The sequence below is a fragment of the Xyrauchen texanus genome, chromosome 6 (genome assembly GCF_025860055.1).
Source record: "Xyrauchen texanus isolate HMW12.3.18 chromosome 6, RBS_HiC_50CHRs, whole genome shotgun sequence".
Lineage (NCBI taxonomy): Eukaryota > Metazoa > Chordata > Actinopteri > Cypriniformes > Catostomidae > Xyrauchen > Xyrauchen texanus.
This window is the reverse complement of record NC_068281.1, coordinates 10,851,759-10,869,283: the sequence shown is the minus strand read 5'-3', so window position 1 is coordinate 10,869,283 and position 17,525 is coordinate 10,851,759. Positions and strand designations below refer to the sequence as shown.

At 38.2% G+C, this 17,525-nt stretch overlaps 2 protein-coding genes across 4 annotated transcripts in view; one reads left to right on the top strand and one right to left on the bottom strand.

Moving 5' to 3' along the window:
• The window catches only part of LOC127645276 (cytochrome P450 7B1-like), a 14,284-nt gene extending 10,969 nt beyond the window's left edge, over nt 1–3,315 (top strand). For both annotated transcript variants that reach the window (XM_052128841.1, XM_052128842.1), the window contains 3 exons: nt 2,032–2,238; nt 2,703–2,881; nt 2,997–3,315. In XM_052128841.1, coding sequence (XP_051984801.1) covers nt 2,032–2,238; nt 2,703–2,881; nt 2,997–3,314 — 704 coding nt within the window. In that variant the 3' untranslated portion in view covers nt 3,315. The remainder of the gene's footprint in view (nt 1–2,031; nt 2,239–2,702; nt 2,882–2,996) is intronic.
• A 29-nt stretch (nt 3,316–3,344) lies between these two features.
• slc39a6 (solute carrier family 39 member 6) lies at nt 3,345–17,054 on the bottom strand. Of its 2 annotated transcripts, none has more exons than XM_052128834.1 (11): nt 16,713–17,054; nt 14,410–15,102; nt 14,178–14,322; nt 13,969–14,070; nt 11,472–11,641; nt 11,069–11,233; nt 9,561–9,648; nt 9,133–9,474; nt 7,025–7,105; nt 6,647–6,837; nt 3,345–6,441 (listed from the first exon to the last, which is right to left on the bottom strand). In XM_052128834.1, the coding sequence occupies exons 2-11, from the start codon at nt 15,091–15,093 to the stop codon at nt 6,289–6,291; spliced, it is 2,121 nt and encodes a 706-aa protein (XP_051984794.1). In that variant the 5' UTR covers nt 15,094–15,102; nt 16,713–17,054; the 3' UTR covers nt 3,345–6,288. The 2 variants fall into 2 exon arrangements, with proteins under 2 accessions (XP_051984794.1, XP_051984795.1); XM_052128835.1 differs by lacking the exon at nt 16,713–17,054 and adding an exon at nt 16,470–16,585.
• Nucleotides 17,055–17,525: the final 471 nt, after the last annotated feature.

Sequence of the window (17,525 nt, the reverse complement as noted above, 5' to 3'; positions counted from 1 at the left end):
TTTGATGGTGAACACTCTGCTGTAAGTGGGACTTTCCTTTTCTTATGATGCTGTGAGTCACGCTGGTGTCTTTTGCACTTAAAGGGATAGTTAATTAAAAAATTTAATTTCTCTTATTTTCTCACCCTCGTACTGTCCCAGATCATTATGACTTTCTTCAGCAGAACACAAACAAAGATTTTTAGAAAAATATAGGTCCATATAATGCAAGTGAATGGTGATCAGACCTTTTGTAGCTCCAAAAACCACATAAAGGAAACATACAAGTAAATCACATGACTCCTGTGTTTAAATCTATATCTTTAGAAGCAGTATAATAGGTGTGGGGGAGAAACAGAACAATATTTAAGTCCTTTTTATTCTAAATCTCCACTTTAACTTTCAGATGTAAAAGTGAAAGTGGAGATTTAGAGTAAAAAAAAAAAAGAGTTTCTCAACAACACCTATTATATTACTTGAAGATATGGATTTAACTGCTGGAGTCTTATGGATTACTTCTGTTTCCATTATATGATTTTCTGGAGCTACAAAGTTCTGATCACCATTCACTTGCATTTTATGGACCTACAGAGCTGAGATATTCTTATAAAATCTTTGTTTGTGTTCTGCTGAAGTAAGAAAGTCTTACACATCTGGGATGGCATAAGTAAATGATGAGTGAATTTTCATTTTTGGGTGAACTATCCCTTTAAAGCATCTTGGACTTATTTTAGTGGTCTGTAGAGTGATTTTCAAGTCTAGTGATGTCTGTAATGCATCATGTTGGAAAGTTTGGTAGATAATGTTGATGCATGACTATTGCTTCCCTCACACCTAGTGCTGGAATATGCCTCAGAGTGGATTTCCCATTCCACAACAAAGAGTGATTGCTCATATTTTATAGGGCTTTTCATACAAACTGTCTGAGCTTAGTCAGTAAAAAAGTTGGCAATATCAAATCTAGACATCAGATTATGTGGGTGGATACGGGCTTAATCTGATTAAAAGCACAAGGGAAATAATCCAGAATTATTTAAATTACTTCAAGATGTTTCAGTTTTAGTATACTGTTGGCTCTGATGGAAAGTGGGATGGATATTACCTCATTTGTTTTTCAACATAAACATCTGTTGTGAACGGATTATTTCAATGTTAGAGCAGTGCACCCGAATTAGTAGTATTGGAGTTTGATATCTCTGCAGGAGTTGAACTTTGCTTCAAAAGGAACACCTTCCGTTTTGAGTAAAACAGTGCAATAATGTGTGCAAGTCCTTCTTTCGTGTTGTTTGTTCACATGTTATCACAAATAAGCTATCCCGTGCTATGCGCACGAGTTTGTGAATTAATTTCGGGATCGCAACTTCAGTCGATGATGAATGGTCATGTAGGTCTCTGATCGGACCGAAAACAAAAGGCTGTGTGTCCTGTAGTGTCCACTTTGCTTTATTCTTTCCGAGAATTGTGCACTTAGAGGAAAGTGCTCAATCACAGTTTGTATTGTTTGTATTTGTTTTGTGGTTTATTTGAGATTGAGACTACAATAATCAACTGAAATAATGAAATAATGGCATGGCAGTCTCTGGGTATTGTTCATAAAACACAGAAAATAGCAGAAAATGTGTAGAGACTTGTACATAAGTGCAGTGCAGTATAGAAAAGAAGGGCAAACTATTTCACAGGCATTACTAAGAAACAAAAAGCAGAATGTACTGTTCTGCTTTTGTGCCTCAAACAAAACTCTTGAGTATCTTTTAAAAGATTCAGTGTCACTAACCTGAATAACTTAAATCCAGTGATCCTTTTACTCTCTGAAGTACTTGTTGTGTCAGTGCTATGCCTTAGGAGTCAATGAAGGGCATCTGATAACACGATTTTCAGACCTCAGCTTCCGTTTGATGGTGAAGAGAAGCCAACAATAATGCCGAGAGGAAGGCTTGCATGTACAGATTAGCACACACTGAAACCAAATCATGACTGCGCTTTACTGGGTGCAGATCACCCTTTGGTTTAGACACACACACACATTCAGCTTTTGTCTCTCTTTGTCTACAGCACATCATTTTGCCATGTTGTGGGCCTCAGTGGGAAACACCATCCCAGCAGCTTTCTGGTGTCTTTACCACCTCCTTTCCTGTCCAGAAGCCCTTGCTGCAGTGCAGGCAGAGATTGTGAATGTGGTTGGAGAGGAGAAAATGCAGTCAATCTGCAAAGAGGACATTATGATAACACGGAAACAGCTAGACCAAATGATTTATCTGGGTATTGCATGCATATCATGATTCACATCACAAATGTAATAATATTGAGGGGAACCCCTGGCTCAGGGGTCAATAAGGGGTTGTCAGGGGGTCTTTGCAGAAAAGTTTGGGGAATTAAATTATTTTTTTGATATATATAAAGTTAATAAAAAAGGTTCACTGCCAAATTCACTGAAATTGACATAAAAAACACTATACAAACAAATATTAATTATTTTGAAATAGTTTCTTGGATTTGTTCCAGTTTAGACTGTACATCTAACATTAGTCTTATGCTATAAACTTAATGCAAAGTAAATATTTGTCTTTACAATATTACTCTGTATAAATGGGTTTCACACAATATATTAAATATAATAATTTAAATATATATAGCTGCCTTTATTTGACCTTTTATATTGCAGCCGCTTGTAGCAGACAATACATACATTAACATACAAATGTCTAACATGCCTCTCTCTACAGAGAGTTCAGTGAATGAGAGTTTGCGTCTCTCCTCTGTATCGATGAACATCCGGGTGGTTCAGGAAAATTTTTGTTTGCGTCTGGATGCCCAGCATTCCATCGCCCTGCGAAAAGATGACATCATTGCTCTTTACCCCCAAAGCACACACCTTGATCCTGAAATATACACACAGCCTCAGGTAACACATGCCTAAAGCTCCCTGGAGATATATAGCAGACCTTTTTCTGAAGCATGCATTTTTATTATTTAATTATTGATATATTGTGTGTGTGTTTGTTCGTTTGTTTCTTTAGCAGTTCCAGTTTGACCGATTCGTGGAGGACGGGAAGGAGAAAACAGAGTTTTATAAATGTGGCCAGAAAGTCCGGTACTACCGTATGCCATTCGGCTCAGGGACCACGCAATGTCCGGGGCGCTTTTTTGCGTTGAATGAGCTGAAACAGTTTATTTGTGTTATGCTGCTCATGTGTGAAATGCAGTTGCCACAAATCCAGCAGGAGGCGATGTTGGACACCAGCCGTGCTGGTCTTGGCATCATGCCACCCGCCAATCATATTCTTTTCAAATACAGACCTAGAAAAGCACAGGACTACATTGAGAGTGAGGAATGACCAAAATGACAGGAGAGAGAGAGAGAGATAAAGTTGTCTGTTCATTACATTATCATTTCACTTTTGTTTTCCACAGTAGAGTAAGGATCTGCACTTATTCTGGGTTAATTAAAAACTTTTGAATAATGCTGGCTGGCTACAAGATGAGACTGTATTCACACGTAGCACTGGAAGGAAATATCTGTTAAATCTACATATGGAATTTTGGGCTGTCTATCAACTGTTGTGGTTGAACGCAAAAATTCCAAGTTGCTGAGGAATGTTGTTGTTTTTGTTTTTTACATAAGTTGTACTTCGGCACTGCTCTTCTGCGTGGGTGAATCTGATGGTTTGAGCTATATCCATGGTTGCCTGTGATCAATAATATATCAGATGGATCTGACTAGCTTCACCAAGAGTCGGAGTCAGAAAAAACAAATACATTATATATGAAAAATATGCCGTCTGAGTAAATAAGTAGCATATATGCTGCCGGACCTTCTTTATATAAACATGCAAGGACAAATGACAGAAGCCTTAAAGTTCCTGCCAAATCGGACCCATACAGCTCTGAATATAAATTATTATTATTATTATTATTATTATTATAGGTGTATCATAGTGAATAGAGGAAAGGAAAGATTGTGGTTTTGAACAAGGAACATTTTTATTTTGTTCATTTCTGACAATTTTATTTTACAAGAAATCATCCGTACTGTACCTTTAAGAAAACATTTTGAATTGCAGACAACAAAATGTCTATCAGTGTTTTATACAGATTCAAAGAGCTGTCTACATTACAAACTGTCTGCCATAAGTATGATCTTGTTCCTCGTTGTAAATAACATTGTAAACTCATATAGACACACGGGCAGAAGCTTATTAATCCAAACTAACTGCTGTTTTAACTGTGATTTTAGCACTAAACATTAAAAGGCAAACGTTTCTGACTTTAAACATTGATTTTCAAAGCATCAATTTCATCAGGATTAATGGACAGTTCTAAAATGCATATGGAATAAACGATGGCGATATATTTTGAATGGTGGCCAGAACTTTGATGTTAAAAAAAGCACATAAAGGCAGCATAAAAGCAGTGTTGGGGAGTAGCTAACTACATTTTTCAGTATCTTGACAGTAGCTCAGCTGCTTTTAAAGCAGAGTAGCTTTCCCAGTAACAAACTACTTTTTCCAGAAAGTAGCATGACCAAACGCTACATCATGTTGGTCAGATTGTCAACGGCAACAAAGTCAGAAAATACAATGAGCATGATCCCAGGTGAGGGGAGAAACAAGCCCGGAGTCTTTATTTATACATAATATACACACAAAATATTATGTGACAAGAACAAAAAATGCCAGGCCAAGTATAGGTTATCATACAAATTTGATCTTTAGGGAATTATGCTACACCTGGCCACAGCAGGACTGAAAAGTGTAAAGTATAAAAAATATTTTTTCATGTTATCTGAACTTTTCAGTTTTTATTCTGTTCTATTTATTTTATGGCCATTATTAACTGTATGTTACTATTCATTAAATGTATTAAATACATTTAAACACATAAAATGTATTTAATTAAAACATTAATTAATATTCTTGATTTGATTGTAACATAAAAAAATACTGCCTCATTAAATGTAGCGAACTACTTTTTCAAAAGAGTAGCTTGACTGTAGCTTAACTACTTAAAATTATGAGTAGCTTGCAGCTTGTCAACTACAGTTTCAAAGTAGCTTCCCCAACACTGTATAACAGTAATCCATACAACTCCAGTGGTTAAATCCAAGTGTTCAGAAAGCAATACGAAAGATTGGGGTGAGAAACAGATCAATATTTATTTTTTACTATTAATCTCCACATTCACATTCTTCGTGCACATCACCACCTACTGGGCATGAAGGAGAATTTATAGTAAAAAAAGGACTTAAATAATGATCTTTTTTTTTTTTTTAAGTGTGTGTTTCTTACACTTATCATATTGCTTCAGAAGACATGGATTTTACCACTGGAATCATATGGATTACTTTTATGCTGCCTTAATGTGCTGTCAAAGTTCTGTCCACCATTCACTTGCATGGACCTACAGAGCAGAGATATTCTTCTAAAAACCAATTTTGTGTTCAGCAGAAGAATGAAAGTCATACAAGTCTGGAGGATTTGATTTTTTGGGTGAACAATTTCTTAAGTGAAAACGTGACTTGCGCGTCATCCGCACTTACCTTGTACAAATTTTGCCATCATAAGTTTACGTAGGATGCCCTTTTTTACTGCACAATTCCATGTGGTGACACAAATTTGGAATAGTCCTCATATTTATTAACCTAAACAAATAAGATCAAAATCAACATGTGCAGTTTCAAAGGGAGACTGGTATCTTGAGGCAAATTGCCATTGTTGCTCATTTCAGATTTAAAAAGGCTTCCAAGATCTGTACGGTGAGTACATTCTCATTTCACCCTCATTATGCTGATGAGGGAAAATTTTATTTGGGCCCTATTCCCAACCCAATAACATGCAAGCTAATACTCTAATCGACAGGATCAAGCAGATATTAACCAAATGTGCAAAGACCAGATATCAGACAAGTGTATTGTGGGACACGTTTACTGGAATGTTACTGGGACAGCATGTGCAGAATGAACAAACACATTGCTCACTTAAGCAACTACTGTACAACACTGCATAACAATAAACAAACACTGTGTAAACAAATCAATAAAAACCCTATATTATGGCGCAAGTTTCTCTTTTATATTGAAATTGTAACAGGCAATTGTTTTAAATAAATGCTCCTCCCACTCTTAAGCCACAAATAAGAAGACAATTACTTATAAATACTGAGCTGCTGCCATCTGTTCACAGACTATGCAATATCCCGGGCATGTCAACAGATGGACACTGGATGAGTGAGGTTTAGGGTTACATATAACAGGGCAGAATTTATATGGAGACTTGAGGATATTATTGAAGGTATGACTGTACAATCATCAAGTCAGAATCCAATGTCGAGTTGTATCCTGTGTTCAAAAACAGCGATGACGAGCATGATGCCGAAGCCCAGGAGTATGCCCGCATTCTGCAGGAGGAAGAAGCCATAATGACTAAAACCTGCTTCACTTGCATCATTGTGCAACATTTCCGGTACCTACAAAAACACAAGAGTAATTTAAGATCATGGTTTCAGTGGAATAAACACTATGGGAATAATATGCATACTTGCAATATGTAAAAACACCACTATCCACACAATTTCTATTGTGCACTTGGAGAAATGTGTTGGCATCACATTATTTTTTAAGTTTTTCCATAGAAACCATTGCAGTAATTCAATAAACGGGATGTGTACTTACCATGTCTACAAGCGCGACATACATAAATAATCCAGCAGTGAGAGCAAAGACCCACATGGCAACATTCTCAGCGTAATGACCAATCAAAATACCCGTGATCATGCCCAGATATCCCATCAGGGCCGACAGCAGATTGTACAGAATGGCCTGTCGTACTGACATACCAGCCTTCAGCAAGACAGCAAAATCACCTACAGGAATGAGAAGCAAAGGGCAAGTGAATAAGAAAAAAATTATCGAAGACTTTTTGTGGTGTGCAGATGAGGCGCTGGGTTAAACAGATTTGAAAATACAAAACAGTGAAAATACACTAGGTTTACACAGAGGTACATTTCAAATGTCAAAAAGAGTTGTCATCATGATGCCAAGAGATATTACCCAGCTCATGAGGAAGCTCATGGCAGAATACAGCAACTGAGGTACTAAGGCCACTGGACAATCCTTCTGTGAATGCTGCACCTAAAAAATAAACACACACATCCCTTTTGTTTCCTCCTGAAATGCAAACACACACTCTGTAAATACTGACCCTCAGGAACAAAACTAAAGGAATGGTTTACCCAAAAATTCTGTCATAATTTGCACACCCTGAGGTCATTCTAAACATTACATACAGGGCTCTACGCTAACATTTTAGTTTAGGAATGCTCATGCACCGGTCAGGTCAGTTTTTTTAAAGAATGTTGCGTGAACAACAGAAGTTTTTCATAGGTGTCTTTTCAAGTGTTTTCTTAACCATACAGGCAAGCACCAAACAACATCAGTCCTAACTGATCACCTTTATGAGCATCTAATAAACTAAAAATATATTGATGACACTTTATCCTTCATTTGCCAGTAACAAACATTATATTGGCAATTCTTTTTTTTTCTCCCCAATTTGGAATGCCCATTGCGCTCCAAGTCCTTGTGCTGGCATAGTGACTCGCCTCAATCCGGGTGGCGGAGGCCAAATCTCAGTTGCCTCTGCATCTTATGTGGCTGGCTGTGCACGTTACCGCGGAGACATAGCACGTGTGGAGGCTTCACGCTATCCTTCATGGCATCTACGCACAACTCCCCACTGAGAGCGAGAACCACATTATAGCGACCACGAGGAGGTTACCCCATGTGACTCTACTCTCCCTAGCAACCGAGCCAATTTGGTTGCTTGGGAGACCTGGCTGGAGTCACTCAGCACACCCTGGATTCAAACTCGCAACTCCAGGGTTGGTAGTCAGAGTCAATACTTGCTGAGCTACCCAGGCCCCCTATATTGGTAATTCTTAACAAATTATTAGTTCAACACTCAAATATATAAACCAAATTTTCAAGACATTCATAACTATTTGAATGTATTTTCAGTCGTAACCATCTCTGGTAAGGGTTGTATAATGCAATAATATCGAAAGATGACAATATGTTTTCGAAGATGTGTACAAACTACCTCACAATTTTTTGAAGATGCGTTTCTGCATCCATTTATGCTGTTTTTAAATAGTTTTCCTAAGGAAACCCACGCTAGATGGAGGTCGTTGACCACTGTGCCTTATCTCGCCAGTTTTCTCAGAATCTTGAGCACGAGCACCATGTTTTTAAGATATCTGTCAATTTAAAATGCTATCAGTCTTTTTGACAAAAAACAAAAGCAAGAAACTCTGCTTAAACCATCTTGAAATGGTATATACGCCTATGCGGATTCACTCTCGCTCTGCGTGCATGCGAGAGACAGAGAAGAGCGTGCCCTGCCATCTGAGCGTGAGAAAACAGTGCTCTTAATGTGAAAATAACGTGCCACTTTTAATGGTACTTTGCATTCAAGGTTTGATGCATAAGGGAGTTTTTATTCAGATGGAAGGCTAAAGTATACGTTTATAAGTTCTGATGTTAGTTCCGCTATCACTTGCACTAATAAGTCAAATCATTTTCCATATTCACACGCAGTAATTTACACTGCAAATACGATGTGAATTTCTTGTGCGAAACACAAAAAGAGAAGTTATAATGAATAATACATTCTGTCTTTTCAATACAATGGGAGTAAATATAAATGTATTTTAAAGTGTAATAAAAGTATTCTGTGTGTCATATTCCAAGTCTTCTGAAGACACACGAACAACCCGGAAGTTAAGTCATTTTAAGGGAAAATCTTCACGTCCATTGCACGCTCATGAGTGCACGAGAGAAGCTCAATCACAGAGGCATGCGTGTTCATGTGAGAAATTGCATGGTTTTTAATTGCTTAACATCACTAGTTCTGGCATGAACATACCAGCCACTATGAACAAGCTTCTCTCATAGCGCTCCTGGACTACTTTCATGATACGTTTGTATCCTTTTTTGAAACATTAAAGTGAGCCCCTCTTAACTACCATTGTATTGACAAGACGGACCAGAATATTCATTAATAAATTCCCTATTTTATTCCACATAAGAAAGTCATACAAATTTTCATAACTCTTATATTATGAGTTAATTATGATAAAATGTGTGTCTGTTAAACTTACCAATGGCAAGTCCGTCACTGAAGTTGTGAAGTCCATCTCCCATGATGACCATCCAGGCTAGTGTGGCCACGCCAGCCTGCTGGAAGTGTTGTTGCGAGTAGGAGTGTGTGTGTCTATGAGTGTGTGTGTGAGGGTGATGGTTCTGTGAGTGATGGTGATGTAGTATGTGATGGTAGTCATGGTGATGATGATGTTGCTCATCTGACTGGCCAACGGTATCATGGAAGTGGGAGTGGCATTTGTTCTCACAGTCCAGGTCGGTGTAGAGCTCTGCCCCCAACATCACTTGCTCTTCCTCTGCCATGCCCCGCACACATGCGCTGCCTCCGTTTGTTTCAGAAGCTGATGTAATTGACAGGGGCAGTTAAACTTTGACAGAATGTACATAAGCATGCACAAACTTTGTACATTAAGTCAGACATGTTCACCTTCAAGTGTTTTGACATCATTTTCTTCCAGTGATGGCAGTTTCTCGGATTCCAAAACCTCTGCTTCTAGATCCACCATCTTTAGCACCTACACACACACAATAATACATTAATAATATTTAATTGTCGAGAACCCTTTGTCATGCAAAACCCCTTAAGGTGAACTAATTGATTTATTATTTTAAAAATTGCAGAACTTTTAAACAGAAAGAATTAGTAACAGTAGAACAGCATTTTTTTTTTTTTTTTAATGTTTTACAACATGTAGTTATATCAGTTTTAGAGCAAAAGCTACACATAGTGCTGGGCGGACATTAATAAGCATCAGCGAGTTAAAATGACCAGTCGCTTACACTTGCAGATTAAATTAATCATTGCTAACTGCAAATACTGCATTTTGACAATGACATCACTCACAGATTGCTATTTTTGAATAATGCTGCAGCTACCCCACTAGGTGTCAACGCAACACACAATTTTACTGAGCGCATCTTTAAAGATACTGTTCACCCAAAAATTTCAATTCTCTCATTATTTACCCACTTTCATGCCATCTAAGATGTGTATGACTTTCTTGCTTTCTTCAGCAGACTTTCTTTTTAGAAGAATTTCTCAGATCTGTAGGTCCATACAATGCAAGTGAATGGTGACCAAACATTTGTCGCTCCAAAAATCACAAAGGAAACAGGAGTAATCCATAAGACTCTAGTGTTTAAATCCAAATGTTCAGAAACAATATAATAGGTGTGGGTGAGAAAATCTAAATTTAAGTCCATTTTTACTCTAAATCTCCACTTTCACTTTAACACCTGAAAGTCATGTGGTGCATGTTTAGTTTCAATTTCACATCTGAAATTGAACATTAAAATGGAGATTTAAAGAACTATTGTATTGCTTCTGAAGATATGGATTTAAACACTGGAGTCTTATGGATAACTTTAATGTTTCCTTTGTGATTTTTGGAGCTACAAAAGGTCTAGTCACCATTCACTTTGAATGTATGGACCTACAGAGCTGAAATATTCTTCTAAGAACCTTTGTTTGTGTTCTACTGAAGAAAGAAAGTCATACACATCTGGGATGGTATGAGGGTGAGTAAATGAGAGAATTAAAAGTTTTAGGTGAACTATCCCTTTAAAAAATAACGCATGTAGTGTCTGCACCACTAGTGTACCAAACTGAATTGCAAAAATAATTAAAGGTTTCTCAAACACTCTGGGCGTCTTCCATTGGTCAAGCAACACAGGGAGTGCCGCTCCAAACATGCCAATGTTGCCATGTCAGGCCCCTCAAACAAAGCAATGTTGACAGAGCCACAGTGTTTACAAAACCTATGAATGGCTTATTTGCTGTATAATTTGACTCCAAATATTATGCAATGAAAACGGCCAAAAATAACAATGTGAATATGACTATATTCATGCAAGATATTAGATCTGAGCCCTGCAGCATCACTGAACAGCTTGTAGCATGTGTGTGTGTGTGTGTGTGCACGGGTGTATGCTGACCTTTTGTTTTTTGTCTTTATACATTTTGGCGAGGGTCAGGAAGTGCTCTATAAGGAACATGATGTAGACTCCGCTCAGCACAGTCAGCCCTGTCCACACAGGCCGAAGGGAGTCCTCTTCAAGGTTATGATGCTCTGAGTGGCTGTGCGGTTGATGACCCAGTGACTGAGAGCAGCCAATGAGAATAGCCGATGAGAAATGTCCAATTACATAACCTTGATTTTTGTTTTACAAAACGTACAGAAAAATCATGGCGTGTACATGTTCATTCTGCTTAATATCTACTTTTGTGTGAAGTCATACAGGATTGGAGCAACATGGGTGAATTATCCCTATAAAAACATCAGTAAAAAATTCCCAGCATTCTGTTGCATATATGTCATGTAACGTGAATGTGCCTTACATGTGGTATGAGGTGGAGGAGAGCGTCTCCGCTAAGAGTGCCCACAGCGAGGGCCACCAAGAAGCTTAGCAGGAAATTGAAGCAAACTCTGTTCATGAGGGGAATCAAAACCACGCCAACCAATGCCAGCAAACTGATTAAAGTGATGGAGAGAAAGCCTCCGATCCATGCTGTAAAACATACTTGTTGTTAGAAACCAAAGTACAAACATGACCCAAAACCAAAGGACACATTATTTTCACAATTGGAGCACGCACACATTAGTAACTTTATACTGAAGAAAAAAAAAAAGTTTTAAAGAGGTCATATATACACATTATATAGCCACATTGTTACATTAAATACGAAGTGCCAAATGTAAAAACTCATATGTAATAGAACATATGCAGAATATCATTACTTCTAAGTTCTCACATTTATTTACTAAACCCTCATGCCATCACAGATGTGTATGACTCTATTTCTCCAGCAGAACACAAATGAAGATTTTTAGAAGAATATTTTAGCTCTGTAGGTCCATAGAAAGCAAGTTAATGGTGATCAAACTTTGAAGCTCCAAAGTACATACAGGCACCATAAAAGTAATCCAGTGTTTTAATCCATGTTTTATGCAGCGATCCAATCAGTTTTGGGTGAGAACAAACTAAAATTTTACCGTTTTCAGTGAAATCTTGCCAAGCTTGATTACACTTCCAAGTGCTTGACACATGCACAAAGGGCAAGGAAGTGTAATCGAGCTTGAAATTAGGGATGCACCAATCATGATTTTTCATGGCCGTTTCCGATTTTATACAAGCAAATGGGCCGTTTTCGATTGCTGATTATTTTCTTTGTTTAAGCAACAGACAAGAATGAATGAAAGAGTTCATCAAAAGGATGTTTATTTGCTCTTTTACAGGCCAAACTGACCTTAAATGAAAAAAAAAATCTCTGTAGCTATTTGAAATTAGAGGCAACAACTGCATATTAAGCACTAGTGGTGCACAGATCAGGAAATTTGAGGCCGATAAAATTTACTATTTTTTTTTATCACCAAGACTGATACCACTTTTTCGCCCTTTGCCACACTTCTGCAAGTTATATGCTGCAGTTATGTTTTGGCCCCAAACAGTAAAGTTATGGTAACACTTTACAAAAAGGTTCAATTTGTTAATATTATTTAACATTACTGTAGTTAACATGAACAAATATTTAAATTGCGATCCTCACAGAATTGTTCTGAGAGGAGTGACTGATGGGATATTGAGAGCACTTGTATGATTGACACCGAGAATGCGTACATGATCGCTCAGTCTCTATAGCTCAACACAGTGTCTGATTGTCATGACTCGCGTCATGTATTTGCATGTTTATTTATTGTTTAAGTCGCTTTTATACCCGTTAGCAGCGTCTTTATCCTCTTCCTGCTCACTGTGCAATGAGTCCGAATTTCTACCGTAACGACACTAGATAACGGGCAGCTTAATATACATACACATGTAATTTACACATTTTTAAAAACAAAGCGGCATATTCACTTGATTTACAGTGTCTGAATGTTTACATTCGTGAATGCTTGGAATTTCCAACAACTCACCCTCCAGAGGCCATTCTGTCATGCATCAAGGGCTGAGCGAGTGCTTATTCTTTAGAGAAGCAGTATATATGTGATTCCCTGCCTGCTGCAGACAAAAGGCATGATCGACCGATTCTAGGCATGATCGACCGATCACAGATTTAAGACAAATATAGACCAATTCCCATCGATGGCAGATCGATCAGTTACTTGAAATCCCTACTTGAAATCATGATCGCCAAGGAGATTGCGGATGTCAATATTTACAGTGAAAAAGGAGTTACATTTTGGTCTGTTCTCACCCAAAACCGATTGGATTGCTAGAAACTAATGGAGCACATTATTGTTTACTGTGCTTTTTGGAGCTTCAAAGTTTTGGTCACCATTCACTTGCATTGTATGGACCTACTGAGCAGAAATATTCTTCTAAAAATCTGTGTTTGTGTTCTGGAGATTAAAGAAGGTCGTAAGCATCTGGGATGGCATGAGGGTGAGTAAATGGTGAGAGAATTTTAATATTTGGGTGAACTATCTCTTTAAATAGGAGACTAAAGCTAAATTCTTTGTGAGACCCAAACACCAGTGAGACACTGGTTTGTGAAATCAGTTTTTCTGTAAACAAGCTTTACAACACATAAAGAGCAATATCTAGCCAATTGAATATCTTTAAGCAGAGCAAAGCTAGAAAACTTTACAGTTTATTTAACATGAACATTTTTATTACAAGGAAAACACATTAAAAAATGTCCTGATATTTCCAGATTTCCCATGGGAATCCTTTATTTGCCTTATGCATAATGATATTACATTTGCACAAATGAACACCACTTATAACACATTTTAATGTTTCTTATAGCATAGTTATAATAACTATCCAACTGAGCCTTTTCATATGGAAAACTCAAGATATGTTTAAAGTTAATTTGACTGACTCACACTTACCAATGCTAAGGGAGGAAATCCTTGGACTTTTGCCATTGGTGTGATTGTGTGGATGGTGATGATGATGATGATGATGGTGGTGGTTGTGATGATGGTGATGATCTGGGAAAAATATAAAGAAGAAAATTGTTACAGAGATTCTGCTGATCAGACATTACAACTAGAGCTCAAACCACAACTGTATATGAATTATAGCCTCAAGACCTAACCTGATTGGTCATCATCGTGCAGGAGACAAGACTTGGAATCAATTTGCATGAGAAGGGCAGGGCACAGGTAACTGAAATCCTTGACAGAGAGACCCGTTTCCTTTGTCATGCCATGTGACTGCAGGACTGTGGAGCCATTTTGACACTGAAAGAAAAAAAGCAGAACTTAAGTGAGTATGTGATAGGTTGGATGTAACTGTGTGCACATTAGTGTGGTTGTGCATTAATGTACCTCTAGATTCGCATGGCCGTGTTCATGCTCATCATGGTCATCGTGAACATGGGTGGGTGTGTCCTCAGGCTGGTGGGTGTGGTTAGTGTGTGTTACATTGGGCTGGGCAGGATTAAATGGGGCGTGGTCCTGCGTTAAATCATAGTCAGCGCTACGATTAGTCCGCCGTGACTTTGTGACGTATGATGGTGTGGTCAAAGGTGTAGTCAGTTCCTGATTCATCTTCATGTAAAGATTGAGGTGTGCATCTGATTGGCTCTTCTTCCCAAGGGAGGGATCAGGGTGCACGTTCGGGACAGGGTCACTCTTTTCCACATGATGGTAAACATCAACCTTCTTGCTTGTAACAGGATGCACGTTTGTGGTGAGTTTGTCCACATGTGCATGTGTGTGAGCATGTGGGTGTGTATGTATGTGGTCATTTCCATGGTGATGCACCATCACTTTCCGGATGCGGTCCAGCCCCACCCCCTTTAGTAGGTTGTACAAGCCTTCTAATGAGATACTGCCATTCTGACCGTACTTATCAAACAGTGCCTGCAGGTGCCGCTGTTGCGCCTGTTCTGCTATGCGACTATCCGTCTCTATGGTGACAGACCTGCAGTCTGAACTGGCCTCCACTGAACCCACCCACAGCAGTGCCAGTGACATCACTGGCCAGAGGCATGACCACCTGCCAATCATGCTGGCATCCTATAATACAGAAAACCCTATTGTTGTAAGATGATGTAAAAACAAAACATCAACATTACAATTCAGAAATATATGTGCCATTCCTACAATTCAGTGACTTTTAGGCTTCAAACTTCAAATCAAATCCCTTTATTGTCACACCAACCATATACACAAGTGTTTCATTATTGTCAGTGATCAGACCTACCATTGTTGTATCATCAGCAAACTTAATGATGACATTTGTGTTGCCACACAGTCATGTGTGTACAGAGTTTATTCATTTTTGGGTGAACTCACCTTTTAACATATTTGTAAACTTGATGATTTGATTTCTGCTAACATAAATATATTGAAATTTACATACATTTTCCCTATATATATTTCCATCACGTTATGCTTGACCACATTTGACTACCATCCCAAAATAAAGGAGAACACACTTCCAATAACAGCTGATGTTACTTCCAAAGTGTGACATCATTTCATACCATAGATTTTCAATTAAAGGTCACAGTATCATTACATAATGGGGTGGACAATCAAATCAAGGGATAGGGTTAGGATAGTGGAATACTAAAAAATTAATTGTATGAGGAATTTTTTTTTACATTTGACAGCAGGGTGTAACTTATAGTATTTATTCTTCTTAACAAGACTATTCAAATTATAATATAAATATATAAGCCAAAAAAATTTAATTCTGTAATAATGACCCATATAATGAATTACTATCAGAATACAAATATATTTAAAATTATATTAAAAATTGAAGAATGAAAAGGTTTCGCTATAATGCCATATGGCTTCATAGTTTCTTCGAATTTAACCTCAAAACACACCGTGTTCGGCGTAAAACTGTTTTATATGTAGGACCAGTGGCTAAATTTCAAGAGGACATCATGTTTTATGGGCTTTTTACGGTCTTCATAATAAATAACGAGTCCATATGCTACTGGAACATCTGTCCAGGAATTCCACTATCATTTTAGATGACAAAATTTTAGACTTATCCTGTACAATAACAGTAAATGTACATCGGATGTTTTAAATGTCTTTTCAAGATTAGGTGTTTTTTCCCCCCAAATGCATTTACATAGGTGTTTCTTACTCTGCACATCAATGACACTTGTTCACACACACTGCGGCAACAGCTGCTTATGAACAGGCACGTCGTTTAGACAATGAAATCTATGAATTAATCAAAACTATCTGGTTTATCTTTTTGTTTTGGGACACTTAGTACACATTAACTGGACAGATGCACTACATGAGAATGGACAACAGGATTCACGCGGCCTATGATCGGTACATTCCACTGCACCATGTCCTAACCCAAAATGCATGCATGCTTACGGGCTTGATCAACATAACTACCAACTGCTTACCGGTCCGGGACTCCACACGCGCACCACGCTCAAAAGTAAGCGCGTTCCAGACGGCGATTCTGCACACAACACCACGCGCTCCTCAACCACACCGTGTGCAAAAAGGCGTCATCATAACACACCGGAAACCGAGAGAGATAGTCTTTTGTTTCAGAGGGGAGCACGCTTGAACTCGCGGTCTTATCTCATTCCCGACATTCCCGAATCAACGACGACATCGAGCAAAAAGAAACACAGACTTACCGATTCGGCGTGACTATAGACCTCTTGAAAACGAATGTAGACGCACTGCTGTCAATCCAAGCTGATTTTAGAGAAGTGTTGGACGCTGTTTCCTATATCTATGAAGCTGCTGCTATTGGTTTAGATGTAGTCACATGACCATGTGTTCATTCGGTAGCGTTGGCGAGGCGAGAAGTCTGATTTATTTGAGCGAATTGGTTCGTTTGGACAATTTGTTTAATGAAACCGGTTCAAACACGATTCACAACAACTGAGTAATGACCAATGATCTACATATATAACTGGATTGCTCATACAATTCTAAACTGCCAGCAGTAGGTGAAGCCACCGGAAGTGCTCTGGCAGGCAAATCTTACTATTTCCTACCGCCAGTTTGCAGTGACCTCGAACAGACGAAAGTCTCAAGATCACACCTGTGCTGCGTTTAAATGTGAAACAACGTTCACTAAAGAATATGGCAAAAGAGCCCACATGTTGTAATTTATGTACATATTAAGTACAAATGAGTCGTTATAATGAGTGGGCATAATGATCATAATCTTTAATTATCAATTGTAGCAATACAACATCAAAGTGTATATACATTACCCCTTTGCCCCTTAAAGCAAAAGTAACAATAGCGACATCTGCAGATTGTTACAGGATGCAACTTTTCTCTGCCTTAAGTGTTAAAAAAAAGAGGAATAAATCACTGAGATCAGTGATAGTTAATAAAAACGACTAGCGTTGTGTTGATGTTGTAACTAGACAGTACCTCTTTAAAATAAATCGAGAATCGACCAGAAGAGCTGTTGGTACTGCTCCGGGCTGCGG